This window comes from Periophthalmus magnuspinnatus, chromosome 5, assembly GCF_009829125.3.
Source record: "Periophthalmus magnuspinnatus isolate fPerMag1 chromosome 5, fPerMag1.2.pri, whole genome shotgun sequence".
Taxonomy (NCBI): domain Eukaryota; kingdom Metazoa; phylum Chordata; class Actinopteri; order Gobiiformes; family Gobiidae; genus Periophthalmus; species Periophthalmus magnuspinnatus.
The window spans coordinates 16,549,523-16,568,349 of NC_047130.1; the positions used below are offsets into that span (position 1 = coordinate 16,549,523).

Below are 18,827 nucleotides of genomic sequence, written 5' to 3' on the forward strand. Positions count from 1 at the left end.
TCTAAAATGTCCCTGTGTGGCAGATGCTCTGTGATTCTTGTATTCGTTTTTTGTCAGTTCTTCTGAACGTGTTTAAAATGCAAACTTTGAACAGAATCATATTATTAAAAACATCAATCTAATTGCAAAGCTTGTCAGAAAATTTGCTATTTTTTCCCAAATCTTTCAGCCCTAATATTCTGACATAAACCCAACCCATTTTAAGTCTCCCCTAAGATGACTCTATATGTGGTCTTTGGTTTGTGCTTGGCCGTTGCGTTTGAGTGTCGTAGTAAATTAGAGCGCTCCTCTGAGTCTGTCCTCAGTCTCTGATGACACAGCATCCTGGGCTTCTCACAGAGGAGCGGTCAGAGTGGGGGCGGAGAGCTGCTGGCTACGCTAACGCTAACAGTATGAGGAGAGAGTGAATATAGAGTGTAGCTAAAGGAGGTGGAGAATGTGTGCTGTTACGTGGAGTGATTAGTCAGCACTACCACGGTCAATGGTTTTAAAGGAGACAGTTTAAAGGTCCTATATTACACAAAATGGACTCTGGTGAGCTTTAAGCCATGTTCTAATGCTGTTACCTCCTCAAAAACAGAGCTGGAGTTGAGTTTTGTTTCATTCACACATGTTTGAGTAACACTTTATTATTAGTCTGTTACATCTCCAAAGCTCAAAATGCTCTGTTCCACCTTGTGATGTCATGAAGTGGTAGTTTTCAAGTTAACAGCTCCTTTTACCTTCAGTTCAGTATAGATTGGCAATTCCGGGGCTGATTCAAATAATTCTAGTGATGGTGTATGGAGTTTAAAAACACAGTAGAGCACTTCCATTCTACTAACATGCAGAGTTTGTGTGTTAAACGTGTGTGAATGAAGCAAAACACAACTCCAGGTCTGGTTCTGATGAGGAAACAACATTAGAACATCAGAGAATAGTGTAATATTTGATTGAGTGGTTCTAGAGAACAGCTGCGTTTCAGGTGAAAACACAAGTTACAGGCCAATAATGTTTATTACAGATGAGCAGGTAAAATGAATATAGTTAAAATGCAGATTTCTATTGTAATATAGTCAGTTTTGGGGTCTTTTTGAATCACGACACATCACTATAGAGAAATATCACGATAAACAGTAATATTGAAACTACTTTATGTCACTAATTAAGATTTAAATAATGCAAGATATCCCAGAGAACTATTTTAAATAGACTGTGTCATTAAAAGATATGAGCTGCAACAAATAAACAGCCGAATGACCCAACAAGTAGCCATAAATGGGACTTATTCACTCCTTCACAGCTCAAATCTGATTGTGTTACAACAAAAATACCCCCAATCTCCCCATTTTTGCAAAAAGTCCCCACAATAAAATATACTGTTCCAGGTTTCATGTAATGAGCAATAAGTCAATATAGTAACGATGGAAACAGGCCTAGTTAATGTATACTTTTTTGTGCCTATATTTTGTTGACTACATTTGACCCATTTTTAAACTCCACTTGGGCTAACAGTCTGGAGTTGTGGGTGACTGCAGAGCCACACCCGGGGACCCAGCTCCAGATGTTCAGTCATTGGCTTGTTCACGAGTATCTAGATAAAACTTTTTTTCTTTTATATTCACATCCCTCCCTCTATGTGCCTACTGTCTTTGTGTCTTTAGGCAAGACACCTCACTGACCTTGCCTTTGGGTGGATTGGTGGTGTTCAGAGGGGCCAGTGCCTCAGATTAGCAACCTCACTTCCGTCAGTCTCCCCCAGAGCAGCTGTTACATTAGTTACTTACATATGGAGTGAATGAATACTGCATTATTATATTGTATGAAAAGAGTGGACAGACATTTTAGTGCCAACACTTTCAGAGCGTGTGCAGAGTTTGTGCAGAGCGTGTGCAGAGCGTGTGCAGAGTGTGTTCAGAGTGTGTTCAGAGTGTGTTCAGAGCGTGTGCAGAGTGTCTGATTTTCATGTGTTTGTTTTGCTGCTGCGTCTGATTCACTCTAATGATTCATTCATAAACTAATTTCACCGAATCCGTCACAGCCTCAATGGGGCTGTGTTGTCTCTGTTCTGCTGCCTGCCTCCTCCTCCTCTCCTTCTCATCCTCTTTTATTCCCCCACCTCTTCTCCTCCTGCTCTCTTCCTCTCCCACTTCTTATCCTCCTCTTTTCTCTCTGCTCCTCCTCTCCTCCTCCTCTTCTCCTCCTCTTCTGTCCATCACTGCCTTTCCCTCTTCTCCTCCTCTCCTCTTGCTCCCCTTTTCCCCCCACCTCTCTCCCTCTCCTCTCGCCACGCCTTCTCTTTCCCATCCACCTCTTTTCATCTTCACCCTCCTCCTCTCTTTCTCTCTCTCTCTGTCTCTCTGTCTCTCTCTCTCTCTCCCCTGTGCCTTTGTCGACCCACTTTGTCTACCCATCAGGTTTGCCTGGCTCTCCTCTGCAGCTCTGTGTCCTGCATCACTCCCCCGCTCTCTCTCTCCCTCTCTCTTTCTTTCTCTCTTTCTCTTTCTGTCTCTCTCCCTCTTTCTCCCTTTCCCCTCATTCCCTTTTCTCTGTTTTCTCTTTCTCTACCCCATCTCTCTATTTCTCTCCCTCACCCTCTGTCCTCTTTTATTTTCTCGCTTCTTGTCCCGTCTCTTTCCTTCCCCTGTCCTTCCACCCTCTCCTTTTTATCTGTCTATCTTTCTCCTTTCTTTCTTTTACCTCTCTTTCACTCTCTCTTTACCCTGCCCTTCTCTCACTCCCACTTTCCTTTCCTCACTCTCTCCTGTATACCCCCATCACCCTTCCCTTTTCTATTCCTTGTCTCTCCTCTCTCTCTCTCTCTCTCTCTCTCTCTCTCCACTTCTCCTGATTCTCCCTACCCCCCTCTCTCCCTTCTCCTCTCTCCGTTTCTTGTCACTCTCTTTGCTACAGGCCTCTCCACTCTTCCTTTCATCTCTCCTTCTATTTCTCCCTACCCTCCTCTCTTTTCCTCCTCTCTTTCTTTTCTTCTCTCTCTCTTTGCTGGTGGCCTCTCCACTCCTCCTCTCCGCTTTCTCGCCATCCTCTCCTGTTTACTCCTCTCATCTCTCCTTCTCTTCTTTTCTCTTTCTCTTTTTGCTGCAAGTCTCTCCACTCCTCCTTCTCTCCTCTCTTTCTCTTTCTGTCCCTTCTTCTCTTCCTCCTTACCCCCCTTACTCCTCCTCTCTCCTTTCCTTTTCTCTCTCTCTTTGCTCCAGGCCTTTCTACTCCTCCTCTCATCCCCTCCCTCTCTCCCCCTCTCGCCTTCTTTCCTTCTCTCTCTCTTTGCTGTAGGCCTCTCCACTCCTCCTCTCCTCCTCTCACCCCCTCCCTCCTCCTCTCGGCTTTCTTTCCCTCCTCTCTCTCTTTGCTGCATTTCTCGTCTCCTCCTCTCACTCCCTCCCTCTCTCCTTCTGTCTCCTTTCTTTCCTTCCTCTCTCTCTTTGCTGCAGGTCTCTTTTCTCCTCCTCTCACCCCCTCCCTCCCTCCCTCCCTCCCTCCTCCTCTCCATTCCTTCTCTCTCTCTCTTTGCTGCAACCCTCTCCTCCTCTCACCCCCTCCCTCTCTCCTCCTCTCTCCTCCTCTCTTCTTCTTTCCTTCTCTCTCTCTCTTTGCTGCAGGCCTCTCCACTCCTCCTCCTTAGACATTTCTGCAGCTTCTGTCTGACTCCTGTTTTTTAAATTTTTTTTATTTTATTTTACACAACAACAGCATCCAACATGGCGTCACATAAAGACACTAGTTTGTCTCTCAGTTTCCTCGCTGTTACATCACTCACAGTTGTATTTTGATCAGTTCACGTTTGTGTATTCTTGTATTGTCCTGCATTAGAGGCTTGAGTGCTTTGAAAATGTCCGTTTTCTCCTCCCCCCTCGCCCAGCCCAGCCCTGCAGCTTCTCACAAACATTCAAAACCTTTGTACTCATCCACATGTGTGTCTATATATGGAATAATAATAATAATAATTGTGCTTCTTGCTTCAGTCGGATGCCCACAATGGCCCATTTCTATTGAGCTGCTTCAGTGCAGTCTAAATATATGCAGTATATTCTATGTATGCATGTGAGCTAATGGCTAAATCCTATTTTTAAAGGGATCTGAAGCTAAAGTAGATATTACAGACACACTTAATAAATGGGGTTAATGTAGGGCATGAACTAGCGTGTTTTTCTGTGTTTCTTGTAGAGAAAACACTCTTTTATTAAGATTATAAGTATTTATATGGGACAACAGCAGAAAGTCAGAGTGAGTGAGGTTCCAAGATTTGGTATTTTTTGGTATTTATCATTAAAAAGGCAGAACATTTACGATTTACAAGTTTAATCTCCATCTATTTTAATATAAATACATTCTTCCCTTCAATTTTTTTCTGTATAAATAGTAGATTTTGCATGAACACCCCCTGCAGCTGTAGTCTTGTGAGTGCAGTTTGGGTCAGATACATAGAGCTTGTACGTAATAGTTTTGAGAACATTTGCCACGCCCTCTTTTAGTCAACCAATCAGTCGTCAGCACAGGTGTTTAGTCCAATAAGAATTTGTTTAGTCGAGCACATCTCTAGTTTCGCGTTTCCTCACATTCAAAGACATCCTTGTGTGAAATGATAAAACAGATCGGATGTTTGCAGGCATAAATGTGCTAAAAACATCTGTAAATAGTTGAATTGTAGATACTGCATTGATTGGGACCTTGATATCACGACATAACGCGCCATGTTGAGTTTCAGTTTGAGTTTCCTGGTCTCACGGTTTTGGGTGAGTAATACTGATTGATAATATCCTGGAACACTTCAGTCACTTCATGTTTGTGAGGTACAGTCATCGTTACAGTAAAACACTTGATCTATTCAAGTAATTGTGATCTGTGCTTTATGTCCCTGTTTAGAGGTTATTCAGACACCAATTTCCTCAGAAGTTGGCTGGTATGGCGGCATAGTGCTTAGTGCTTCAGCCTCACAACAAGAGGTTTGATTCCCAAGCTGGTGGGGTCTGTGGAGTTTGCATGTTCTCTCTGTGTTTCTCTGCTGTTTCCTCTACCACTTAAAACATTAACTCTACCAGTCAAAAGTTTCTCATTTCTTTCAGTATTTTTTTTCTTTATTTTGACTACTTTCTACACTTTAGATTCACACAGAAAGCATCAAATATATGAAATAAGATCATAAACTGTATATATAAATGGACATAGCTAACCTGCTAGACGCCGTGTTCCAAACAGGAAGTGATCTTGATCGTGCTTCCGGCTCCATGGATTTTTTACACTGTTTAAACCAGGAGTAACCTGATCAGATATGTCATAGACTTATAGATATATGAATTAGCTCATGGCCGTATGATTTTAACGTATGCCAGCTGGCCGGGTGTTGCCCTGCTCTGCCGTCTAATGGAGCTGAACAAAACATTGAGTATTTAAATGATAGCATGTCGTTTTTAGAATAATCTTCCTCTCCATAACCTCGACAAACAGGTTCTGAAATTCATGGGATTCTTGTATTAGTTTATTGCAGTATGCTCTCAAAAGTTAAAGGTGCTGTACATGATTTTTACCATTTTAAAAACATGAAGAACGAAATTTTCAGTGGTCCAAAGTTACTCCTCACTTACCGTATGTGTTCAGAGCATCCCAATTACTCACACTGATGAGTTTATAAGCATTTTTCACAATTCTCAGAGACCAGAGCTGAGTTTTACTGTGACGGTAAAGCTAACAACAACTAACATGCTAACTTGTTCTTCATGATTATCAATAATATGCTTTATAATTAGATGCAGATGGCACGCTGCGGGCTTATTTTGACTTCAAGAATATACAGTGTACATCTGACACATTTAGCTCAAAAACATGGGGTAAAAATCTGTAAGTTTTTTTTTTTTTTTTTAATGGTTTTGCAGTTGTGTACAAAAAAAAAACACTGAACAAAATGCTACTTTTAAACATAATGAATCTATATTTCTTTGATAAAAATGGTTGGGGTCTCCAGTTGAACCCGTTTGTGATCCCTCCCTCTGTTTACTTCATATTTCCATTCACGCTGCGTTTTGGCTCGGTCAGCAGCTCGTGACATTGAGACTCACTGGACACTGTGGCAGTTCATTTGTATTCGTCACACTCACATAGCAAATATTAAAGATAGAAACAGTCAAACTATTTATGATCTACTTGAAGTATTATTAGAGATACTCGAAATATGTTACACATTTTTATTATAATCAACAGACCTGGGAACTCAGCTGCTGCTTGTCTCCAATGAGATTACTTTCCTGCCATGTTCCACTATATGGCTTTATACTCACACCTGCTCCTGTTTTTAATGTTTTAAATGGACTTATGTATTTATTTGTTTGTATTTTTCTGTATTTGAACAGGGCACTCATGAAAAGGAGGATCTAAATGCTTATTGGGCTCTCCCTGTAGAAATAAAGATAAATAAATACAACTACCTAAATAAAACTTATCTATATCTATAAAGACAAACAGGTCTGCTACCAGAAATGTTACACATTGGGGCTTTAAGATATATTGTATAAGCAGCTCTCGAGGTGAAAATAATTATATGTATTGTCCAATAATCAGGAAGTGCACGTTAGTATACTAAGTGTTTTAGCTTTGTTAGTGTTGTTAGCTTTACTGTCAAAATTCCACACTGAGAGTTGTGAAAAGTGCTTATAAACTCATCATAGTGAATAATTAGGATGTTCTGAATGCATAAGGTGAGTGAGGCGTAACTTTGAACCACTGCAAACTGTTTAAAATGAACTCATTCTGTTCATGTTTTAAAGACATCAGTAAAAATTCAGAACAGTGGCTTTAAAAAAAACATTGCTTAATTAAATGCAGGCAGTACACCTCAGACTTATGTTGACCTCAAGAGCTGCTTAAGCAATATTTTTTTACTGGGGTAAGACACATTTTGCTCAAACACATGGTGAAAAAAAATCATGTACAGGCCCTTTAATATTAGTCTTTTTGCTGGTTTCCCCCAATCGACGCTGAACACTTTTGTGACGTCAACTGAAATATCTTCGTCCATATTCCCATACGGTGAGCTCTGCCTCCCCTCCTCTCTCTCTCCCCCCTTTTCTCTCTGTCTCCCTCTCTCTTCATCTTTATCCCCCTCTCTCTTCCCCCTCTCCCTAGTCACCCTCTCGCTCTCTCCCCTTTCCCTCCCTCTCGCCCCCCCTCTCTACCTCTCCTGCTCACTCTCTCACTCTCTTTCCCTCTCTCCTCCTTTCCCTCTCTCCCCCTGCTCTGTCCCTCTCCCCTCTCCCTCTCTTTCTTCTGGATGTATGGATGTCTCAGGCCAGTGCCCAGCCCCATCGGCCCGTCGGGAGTGGCTCTTCTTAGGCATCGCGTCAGCACATCTCCCCCTGTGATCGATGACTCCACTTGTGGTTGTCTTCCTGTAACAGCTTTAAACTCGGCCCCAGGCTTTATGCTTCGACAAAGGCTCCGAATAAACTTTGAAATAGGACTACTTGGCGATATGACAAAATAATTATCATGATTTCTGCACAGAGCCTATTGCTGATCCATGATTTCATGAAGTGATTACAAAGTCAGTTTTGAATGAACACAGCTGTAGTTGTTAATCTGGTAGAGACGGAGCAAATCTTAAATTATGCTCAAATTAATACATCCTCTACTATTTCTGTTACCATTTCCATTGTAACTCACCTGTTTAAAATGACACCTCTTACTGGGCACGTGCTTTTTCTTGGGCTCTGTGTTTTGATGTCAAGTCATGTGTCTGATGTGTGTTTTTACCTGCCTTGGGATTAGGATTAGGATGAAACACGCTAACGCCGATTTGTTCATATTGAAGCTGCTTGCTGACACATTAAGGCGGGGGTATTATGATAAACTTACTTCTTTTAAGTATTGTTCCCTTGTCCAAAACGAAAATTAAACTTATTAATACTGAAACATGTTAATACGTTGTTTTTGGTCAATACAGTATTTTCAAAGCAATAAAAGGAAACGTGGAGATCTAAATATGTTATGTGTTACAGTTAACGCTCCATAGAAGTAATCCTAATTCAAATAAATAATTAAAATAGATCAGCCACATCCGTTTAATTAGTGACGCTAAACTGATGCTTTTCTTTGTACCATCTATTATCTGGTGTATTTATTACCCCATGTACTGGCTACTTACATCGGTGTACATCAGTGGTGGAAAAAGTACTCCATTTTGTTACTTAAGTAAAAGTACAAGCCAAGAAATACTTAAAAAGTAAAAGCATCACATTAAAGAATCTTCTAAGGTAAAATAATTTCTACCAGATTTTGAGATTTAATAAAGCTTCAAATGTAGTGACTTTAATACAGATTTGTGCTGAATTTTGATCAGTAGAAACAGTCAAATTTGTATATATTTTCTAGCTGTTTTGCTTTGTATATTTTCAAACTACAAACGTGTTAAAGATAAACCCCTCACCCTTTTCAGCAGGTCTTACACAATAATAAAAAATACTTTTACTTTTCAGTCCTGTTCAAAAATGTAGTGAAGTAAAAAGTATCCACTGTAAAATGTACTTAAGTCAAGTACAGATACCTCAAATGTATACTTATAAGTACAGTACGTTCCTTCTTTTACTCTTGTGCGTTCCACCACTGTTGTACAAACTGTAGTACTGTTCTGTTGTAACTAACCTGTGTGTTTTTTGTGTCTCTCCACAGACATTTATAGTCCTAAACAAAGGGAAAACAATCTTCCGCTTCAGTGCCACGCCCTCCTTGTACATCATAAGCCCTTTTAATCTTCTAAGACGCATAGCTATTAAGATTTTGATACACTCATATCCTTTCACATGGACAAGTTCTTTCACTGTACTTTGGGTGACCAGTTTTTCTATGTAGTTTTGATTTGCGCATAATTTTCTCCTCAAATCCAGTGTTGCACAAACTGAGGGTGTGTCAGCACAAAAAGAATACATATTTTTCGTGAATCTGTATAGTTAAGTGATATTGACAGGTGGATTAACCAATCAGAGAAATCCACCATTCGTATCAAAACAAAGTATAAAAATAAAAAACTATTATGTGTCTGAGAGAAATAAATTCTAGATCTGGTTCTTAATGATGAAGATAATATTGGAGAGGTGACGTCATCATTTGTGGGGTTAAAATCCAGGCTACTGCCGAAATACATTTGAGACATGTGCTACAAATGGGACTATTGTGGTCAAATAAACACAAAATGTCTTCCTGGGTTTTACTTAAAGTTTCTATATTTCACAAAATGGACTCTTGTGAGCTTTTAGCTGTGTATAATGTTACCTCCTTCAAAACAGACCTGGAGTTATGTTTTCTTTTATTCACACATCTTTGAGTAACACTTTATCATTAGTCTGTCTACGTCTCCAAAGCTCAAAATGCTCTGCTCCACCTTGTGATGTCATGAAGTGGTAGTTTTTTAAGTTAACAGCTCCTTTTACCTTTAGTTCAACAGAGATTGGAAATTCCAGGGCTGAAATCATCCAAATGATTCTAGTGAAGGTGTATGGAGTTTAAAAACACAGTGGAGCACTTCTGGTATTATCACATGATGACATCACAAGGTGGAACAGAGTGTTTTCAGTTTGAGAGAGGAACTCAGCCTAAATATGCAGGTTTGTTTGTTAAACATGTGTGAATGAAACAAAACACAACTCCAGGTTTGTTTGTGATGAGGAAACATTATAACACATTAATAACATTGTTTAATTGATAAAACCTTGTCACCCTGACTTTAGTCATTAGTTTTATGTGTATTTCAAATGTCTTGTGTGAACTATTGAACTTGTTTTATGAGATATTTTCCTTAACCCTGTCTCCACATTATTCAGCATGATCATCATGTGCACCATTTTGACCAACTGTATTTTCATGACCTTTAGTGACCCTCCTGAGTGGTCCAAACAAGTAGAGTAAGTACACACATAGAGAGTAGACCCTTTAAAAACTCAGAAAGGAAGCAGCTGGATGAAAATTAAAGAACATGATGTTATTTCAGTGAAGAATTTAAAAATAGTCACAGAATATCACAACATGTAAAACCATGGTGACACAATCCTCACATTAACAAACATTATGCTATTTGTGAAAGGGACTTGTTTAACAGCACAAATCACCTCACCAGTCTACTTCTCTTTCCTCTCCAGTTGCCTCCATTTTGTAATTTTGAACAATCTCTTAAGAAAATGTTTTAATTCTGTGTTTTTGTTGTGGAATATTTTAACACTGTATTTCTGTCTCTAAGGTACACCTTCACAGGGATATATACATTTGAGTCACTCACAAAAATCGTGGCTCGAGGTTTTGCAATAGACGACTTCACTTTCCTCAGAGACCCCTGGAACTGGCTGGATTTCATGGTCATCTCTATGGCGTAAGTATTTTAGGTCATGAATTTGAAATATCTTTATATTTTTTTACTCTTATTAGTCTGAACTGAGCTCCAGTTTATCGTGTTATTTTTAGAAATTTGTGCCATTTAACCCTAACATTTCACATGGTAAAGGGCTCAATAATGAATCACAGCCCAATCAAAATCTGAAGTGGCATTTTCAAATGAAAATGATTAAATCACAAAATCCTGCAATTGTTCAGATAATATAAGGTCTGTGGCATAGACTGTATATATAAAGAGACATTGCTAACCTGCTAGCCATCGCGTTCCAAATAAGAAGTGAGCATGATTATGAATAAAACACTTAAATAAACTGCTGCTATGCACTAAGTTGCTGGCTTTAGCCACTTACTTTAGCTCAAGCTGTTAAAAGAGCAATAATTTCTACATCTTAGACAAAAAAATAAATAAATAAATACAGTCCGTTTACGTGAGATCCATCTTGACAAAAACTTGTCTGATTATTATTAGTTCATAAAGACTTGTGCCAGTCCAATCTGATCATTATTTATGACCCAAATTAGGTTTTATCAGAGTTTAGCCTTTAGACTTTTTCCACACTCAGAGTCACATGGCCTGAAAGTAGTGAGCTCTCTGTGACTGAGTCTCTATAGAGTCCACTAAAGAGTGCAGGTCTATGTGGTCAGTGTGGGTTTAGGGGTTGGAGGAGACATTTGGAAACAGCACAGATCTTAAGCTTTGTTCACAGGATTTCTGTTCTCTTCAGCTGTTTTTGGAAAACCACCTTCTCCCTCTCTCTCTCTGTGATAGCGCCCCCTGTGACTCTTGTGTACACTGTTCATTCATAGTTTGACCGCTCTCTTTTTCCGTCTCAGATACATCACGGAGTTTGTGGACCTGGGAAATGTGTCAGCGCTGAGGACGTTCAGGGTGCTCCGAGCTCTCAAAACTATTTCTGTCATTCCAGGTGAGGCTCCCGTATGTTCCACACCTGTTTACAGGTGAAGGGACTCTCATTAGCTGCTCATTAGCTGAAGAAAAAAATCTGTGTGGCCTGCAATTGTGTAGCATCTAGTACCAATATATTTCAAACTCGATTTCAATACTAAGGAATAGACTCCGTACTTGATACCGATTCCGATACCACGATGATGATAAAAACACTGTTTACTTAGAGAGTAGAGTGTGATTTTCCACATTAAATGGTAGTACTTTGTTTTCTATTCCCTTGTGTCTTATATCTGTGTAATCCCTCAGTGTCCAGGTAGGTTCGATAGAGGTCCATGGGTGTATACTAGTCTATGTATTTTATACAGCTCAAGATCATTCTAAAAATATTCAGAAAAGGCTCATTTCTGTTCTTTAGTGTCAATACCTGCTCAAAACTAGTATCTAGTTTTGATACTAGTTTTAGTATCGAGTAGTGTATGATTTTAGATAGTTTTGACAACCATAGTCTGCTTATGTTGTTGACACAGTTGACACAGGCTTTCTTTTCAATGCTGTACCGAGAAAGCAAATTCCACCAACTGTTTGTGTGGCCATTAATAAATTGTCCAATCAAAATGGTAGAATCTTGCGTTTTCTCCTCCTCCCACAGACGTTACCTCTGTTGTCTCCTTGTATCTGTCCTCAGGCCTGAAGACCATCGTTGGAGCTCTGATCCAGTCAGTGAAGAAGCTGTCGGACGTGATGATCCTCACTGTCTTCTGCCTCAGTGTCTTTGCTCTCATCGGCCTCCAGCTCTTCATGGGGAACCTCCGACAGAAGTGCGTCATCTGGCCCATCAACATGACTGAGCAGTACCTGTCCAATGGGAGCAGGGGCTTCGACTGGGGGGAGTACATCATGAACCAAAGTGAGTAGAGCTGAACCATTTGGGAAAAATATTGAGTTGTGATTTTCTCTTAGATTTGCGATTCATGTTTAATAATCGAATTCTGTTCAAAATAAAGGCGTCCAGAAGAGTACTTTACTTGAGGATACTTTGAGTGGATACTTTTTACTTTAACTTTAATACATTTGAAAGTAATATCTGTACTTTCTACTCCACTACATTTTTCAACTGGTCTGAAAAGTAAAAGTATTTTTTATTATTGTCTGAGACCTGCTGAAAAGGCTGATGATTTATTTTTAACATGTTTATAATTCGAGCAAAACAAAATATACAAATAAAAACAGCCAGAACAAAAAAAAGATTGATCCAATTGTTTCTGCTGAACAAAATGCAGCACAAATCTTCATTGAGGCGTTATAATACTCAAAATCTGCACGAAATACTTTTACCTTTTACTCTTTAGTACCTTTTTAAACAGGTTTTACTTCTACTTAAATTTTTGGTCTGAAAAATCTATAATTTGCTTAAGTAGCTTAAGTAGCCAAAACCCAACTGGACAAAAAGTTGTTGGAGTGAAATTTTTTACTTAAGTAACAAAACTGAGTACTTCTTGTACCACTGCATATAAGCTTATAAACCACAAATGAAGACGTCACAATAAAGATACACTGTGTTACTTTTCGAGTGGAAATTTCCCCAACTGCTTGTCTCAATGGAGAGGTTATTGCTTTCGCTTGAATATTCCACAAAATGGCATTAAGCTTCTGTCTATCTCCATGACACTACCAGGCCATGTTCCAGCTGTCTCTATGCCTGGAATGTTCCACTGTCTGGTATCAAACGTATCCATTTTGTAATTACACGTGTTTTATAGCTTGGGGTCACCACTTCACAGATCTGAGCTATAACATGACCTTGTGATGTCATCTGCTTGTCTCTGTGAAAATACATATGTTTAAAGACTAAGCAATAACATCTCCACTGAGACAAAAGTGAGGCGAACCCTCCACTTGAAAATGTACGTACTACACCTTCAATAGAAATTATAATCTGACTTATTTTTGTCCTATTTTTCCACAGCTAATTTCTACTTCCTTGATGGTCAGCTGGACGCTCTTCTTTGTGGGAACAGCTCAGATTCAGGGTAAGCAGCTAAACATCACAGATTCACACTTATAACGTTGTCCTATTGTTATGTCAAGGTTTTGTTCTGTTCCAGGCGGTGTCCAGAGGGATACACTTGTATGAAAGCCGGGAGGAACCCAAACTATGGCTACACCAGCTTTGACAGCTTCGGATGGGCTTTCCTCACTCTCTTCAGGCTCATGACACAGGACTTTTGGGAAAATCTATACATGCTGGTACAAGATATAGCTGCTATGTTTTTAATTCACTTGGTTTCAGAAATAGTGTTTGTATAGCAGTACAAGCATAGACTGTATATGTAAATGGACATAGCTAACCTGCTAGCCGCTTTGTTCCAAATAGGAACCGATCATGGGCGCACTTCCGGCTCCAATTCACCTTCTATTGAAAAAACATCTCCCCTCTCTACTTAAGTGCCGCTGTCAGATCCGTCATTTTGGTCTTAAAATGTTCGTATTAATCCGTTCTACATCCTGCGGTTTTTACTTTGCCATTTTGTCTTTAAATCAAGATATGAGCATTAATAACAGACAAATCAGGTACCTTCTTTCCCCGAGGTCACTCCAGTTAGTGCTAGCAACAGGTTTGATTGGCTAACCTGCTAAACCAGCGGTGCGTGCAGGAAGGGGCGTTACCTTCAACAGCCGCACTTTGGATTGGCTCTTTGGTTGCTATGATACTGGTGGTCGGAATTGCAAATATGGAACTCTGCTCCAAATTAAAACGGCTCCAGCCTCGATGAGCTTCATTTGACTGGAGCTGAACGCTGTGGGTGACGTCACACTCACTTAGGACACTTCTTTATACAGTCTAGAATACAAGTAACAGTAATAGTTGTAGCATGACCACTATTAGGGCTAATTATTGATTAATTGACAGGTCCAACCATTGTTTCTATTGTAAATTTTGATTTTCTGAACACATTTTAAACCAGATAAAGGTAAAACATGATAGTGAAGATGTATGGATAATATTTACAAATCCCAAGTGTATTCTTACATATGATATATGATTAATAATTACTTAAATTGTCAAACACTTTAATACGTGATTAGTTGTGATTATTCCAATTAGTCAGTAGTAGTCAGCAGTAGTAGTCAGCAATAATAGTTGCAGTAATGATATTTTTATTTTTTTGATCAAGAAATAATTTTGTTCTATCTTGCTTGTTGGTGTAATGTTTACAGCGTGTTTGGAAAGCCTTTATAATAATGGTCCTTCACAAGTATCAAATCAGTAATGTTCATCTAAACCTGGACTATACCTGGACTAAACCAGAACTAAAACCAGCTTAAGAAATGTTTTTACAGAAAATCAGAAGGAGACACAAACAGTGGCTCACATACAATTTGAAAACCACGGCTCTATAAATAACTTTACCTCTATTTAATCTATGTTCATTTTGATCTCTGCAATCTGAGCCTGCCTCATGAACCTCTTAACTCTGGATTGTATCATTTTCCCCCCAGATGCTGTGAGTGTTAATCCAAAACAGAATCTAAACCTGTTTTTTAAGTAGGTCTAAAACAGTCCTAAAGACTAAAATATAACAAATTTACCTATTTCAATTTTTTGTTCATTTTAAAACCACAGTATCTAACTTTTTGCCAAAAAATATTCTAAAATAAAAGCATGTTTTTTCATGAAGTATGTTTTAATAGTATTGAAAAACATAAAAAAAAACATGTGTCCTTACCATGAGTGGGCTTGTATCTCCACAAACCTGACTCCTACTTGGCCTGGAGTAAAGTTTCCTCCTGCCCGTTTCCATGGAAATGTTGTTGCTTTGTCTATATTCTTACATATTACAGCATAAAACATGTCTTTCTAGGAAGAATGTTTAACTTTTTATTTTTATGGAATCATGCAGCTGACTTTTCTCTTTCAGAAAGTTACATGCTATGACTTTAAAACCTGAAGTCTGAGCCATCTGAACCTGTGACTCTGTGTTGTATTATTTTCCATAGACTCTGCGAGCTGCGGGTAAGACGTACATGATCTTCTTCGTGCTGGTGATCTTCGTGGGCTCGTTCTATCTGGTGAACCTGATCCTGGCTGTGGTTGCCATGGCGTACGAGGAGCAGAACCAGGCCACGATGGAGGAGGCGGAGCAAAAGGAGGCGGAGTTCAAAGCCATGTTAGAGCAGCTCAAGAGGCAACAGGAGGAGACACAGGTGAGGGAGACTACTGCAGGTGGGGAAGCATTCAGAAAGCTATTGTTTTTCTCAAGCTCACGTCAAAGTGTATTAGTAAAACTGATAGACTGGAATTCAAGTATTTTATGTTCAGGTTATAAATATATGTTTCTGGATGGGTTTCATCTGGGCACTCACTCCGTTCTACCTCGTGATGTCACATGGTAATACAGGAATCATTTGGATGATTTCAGCCCTGGGATTTTCCAGTCTCTACTGAACAAAAAATAAAAGGTAGATGCTAACTTGAAAACTACCACTTCATGTCATCACAAGGTGGAACAGAGCATTTTGAGCTTTCCAGATGTAGACAGACTAATGATAAAGTGTTACTCAAACATGTGTGAATGGAACAAAACACAATTCTGGATGCTTTTTAATGAGGTAACCACATTATAACATGGCTTAAATCTCAAAGGACTTAATTTTGTGTAATATACGACCTTTTTAAAATACCCAATATACTTTTCATTACATTACCAATTCAACTAGCTTATACTGTAGCAATAGTTGCCTGAGAAACAGTAAAATAGCCTGTTCAGCCTCCACCAATGACACTGATTTCTGCAGTGTTTTTTTCTTATTTTTCTTCCTTTGCATCATGGAAATAATAAATGAACCAAACTGCACAGCTCAGTTTGAGTTTGGCCTGAGATGCCGGTGAGGGAGTAGTGAGCGTGGCATCCTCTTTATAGAATTTACTGGCTGCCGGGCTAGCTCCATTTGCTCTCAGCCCCAGAAATTGGATCTTGCGTCAGCCCTTGACCTCCAACTCGAATAAACTGTACTATCAGGCTTCCACGTTTGACCTTTTTTGCCCAGACTGGTGTTGTTTTAATGCCTGTTTTGTTTCCCCAGGCGGCTGCAATGGCCACTTCAGCGGGGACAGTGTCGGAAGCCGCTCTGGAGGACGAGGGCGGGGGGCACCTGTCGCGCAGCTCCTCTGAGGTCTCACGGCTCAGCTCCAAAAGCGCCAAAGAGCGACGCAACCGCAAGAAGAAATGGCGTCAGAAAGAACAGGAGAAGGAGAAAGGAGACAGTGAGAAAGTGGTGAAATCTGAGTCTGACGATGGGAGCAAACGAAGCACCTTAAGATTCCCAGGGACTCGACTGGGTAGGAAGACATCCATCATGAACCAGGTTTGTTTTTGTAGTTTTTTATTTTTCATATATTTACGTAACAAGTAATCGTTGGGGTGTACCTTTCATATTGGTACAGCCACCTTTAATGAGTTGATAAAGAAAAATAAACAAAATGAAAGCCGCAAGCTGCCTCGAATTCCCCTCTCAGGGCGTGCCCCTACTCCACTGCCCCGTCACTCCCTCAAGATGGCGCTCACACTCCTCCTGCCTGCGTATTATTGTAGCTTTGGGTGTACTTGAGCCTTGTTGTTTAATTACTTGGAAATTTAAGACATTTTCCCTTTAGGTTAACTTGGGCACTTTTGAGCACTGCCACGGCTAGAAATATTGAGATATACATTTTTGTCAATATTGCCCGACCCTTATTATAACTCCTGGTATTACATTACATAGTTGCACTCTCTTTCATGCTCTTCTTCCCTCTCTCGTCTCCAGTCCCTGCTGAGTATCCCCGGCTCTCCGTTCATGTCACGCCACAACAGCCGCAGCAGCATCTTCAGCTTCAAGGGCCGCTCTAAGGACATGGGCTCCGAGAACGAATTCGCCGACGATGAGCACAGCACGGTGGAGGAGAGCGAGGACCGACGAGGTTCTCTCTTTATCCCCTACAGACGCAACAGCTACAGCGGCTACAGCCAGGGCTCCTCACGCATCCACCCGCTGGCGCCCCACTCAGGAGGGAAGAGGAACAGCACCGTGGACTGCAATGGCGTGGTGTCTCTGATTGGACCAGGGCCCGGCCGACGACTCCTGCCTGAGGTGAAAATAGATAAGGCAGCCACTGACGAGAGTGTAAGAACGTCTAAGAGACACTGGTTCAGTCTAGGCATGATCAGGATCTGTTCCCTGTGCGACCTCTAACCCGCTGGCCCAGGCTGCAGACTCCCACTCTCACTGTTTATTTGGATTTTAATCATGATTTTTGGTTTTATTTTTGAAAGAGGGGGTATTATCCAAAATCTACCTTTTGTTGTAACATTGGCCCCTCATCAAAAACATGCCTGAAGAGGTTTTATATATCATCCATGCATGTTTGAGTAATCTAGTGATCTGTCCTGGGCCCTATTTGGTTAGATATATGAGCCTTTACACAAGCCTATGTAACCCATAAATATACATAAGCATGATACAAAAAATTACTCTACAACTTCACAAACCTGATGTGATGTGCAGTGTTTCATTAGCAGGATCCATGCTGATTATCTTGTTATAACACTCTGAAGGGGGAGTGACTTAGGACGGAGAGCAAGGGGAAGGGGGTTAAAGCGGCAAAAACAAAACTGAAAATTATGAAACATTTTAATGCATTGTTTTTGGCAACTTTGCGATCTAAATATGTTATGTGTTAGCAGTTAATACCCCCTCTATAACATTTCATTTAAGGTGTGTTTATTTTGATGTGTTTACTTTAATTATGCCTTAGAGACTCTGGTTCAGTTTAGGCATGATCAGGATCCGTCCCCTGTACAATCTTTAACCCGCTGACCCAGGATCTGTCCCCTGTACGACCTCTAACCTGCTGACCCAGGCTGCAGACTCCCACTCTCACTGTGTATTTGTCCTTTGTCGTGGATACCTGTATATTATTAACATTTTATTTAATTTTAACAAACATACTAATCACCTACCTGCCGAATCTACTCAATAATATTTAAAGGTGCGTAACATTTCTGGTGGAAGGTACGCCACTTGCTTTTCTCCATGGAGATGTTATTGAGTTGCCTGTAATGTTCCACAGTATGGCATTAATCATCATCAGCTATCAATCTAGCATCTACCTATCTATTCATTTCACTCCGGGTGTTTTTATAGCTAAAAATACCTTGAAAAATATTATTCTTACTGTGAGCAAGCTTGCCTCTCCACAGATATGACCTGTATGTTGGCCTAGTGATGTCACCTGATTGTCTGGGCTGTAGAATAAATTGTAGAGAGCTCAAAGAACAGGCATGACGCTGGAGTTTTAACCCAGTACAAGTTTATTTACCATCAGTACAGGACCCAACACCCGGAGACACGGAGCCTCAAGACATTGTGACAGTCTTGTCCATTCTAGCCTAGTACAGTCCAGTCTGGCTATACTTCCATTGTAGGGAGCATTATACCTCTGGTGACGTAGCCCAAGATAACACGAACTGAGCTGGCAGTGTAAGGAGATTACTTTATGCTGTACTAT

The 18,827-nt window shown here is 40.2% G+C and overlaps 1 protein-coding gene across 1 annotated transcript in view; it reads left to right on the plus strand.

Annotated features, from left to right (window-relative positions):
* scn8ab (sodium channel, voltage gated, type VIII, alpha subunit b) overlaps window positions 1–18,827 on the plus strand; it is a 71,276-nt gene that overhangs the window by 19,854 nt on the left and 32,595 nt on the right. The window contains exons 3-12 of the mRNA XM_055222039.1: window positions 8,659–8,777; window positions 9,798–9,887; window positions 10,220–10,348; window positions 11,206–11,297; window positions 11,967–12,188; window positions 13,248–13,311; window positions 13,387–13,528; window positions 15,281–15,487; window positions 16,367–16,648; window positions 17,087–17,443. Of these exons, the coding sequence (XP_055078014.1) occupies window positions 8,659–8,777; window positions 9,798–9,887; window positions 10,220–10,348; window positions 11,206–11,297; window positions 11,967–12,188; window positions 13,248–13,311; window positions 13,387–13,528; window positions 15,281–15,487; window positions 16,367–16,648; window positions 17,087–17,443 (1,704 nt within the window). The remainder of the gene's footprint in view (window positions 1–8,658; window positions 8,778–9,797; window positions 9,888–10,219; window positions 10,349–11,205; window positions 11,298–11,966; window positions 12,189–13,247; window positions 13,312–13,386; window positions 13,529–15,280; window positions 15,488–16,366; window positions 16,649–17,086; window positions 17,444–18,827) is intronic.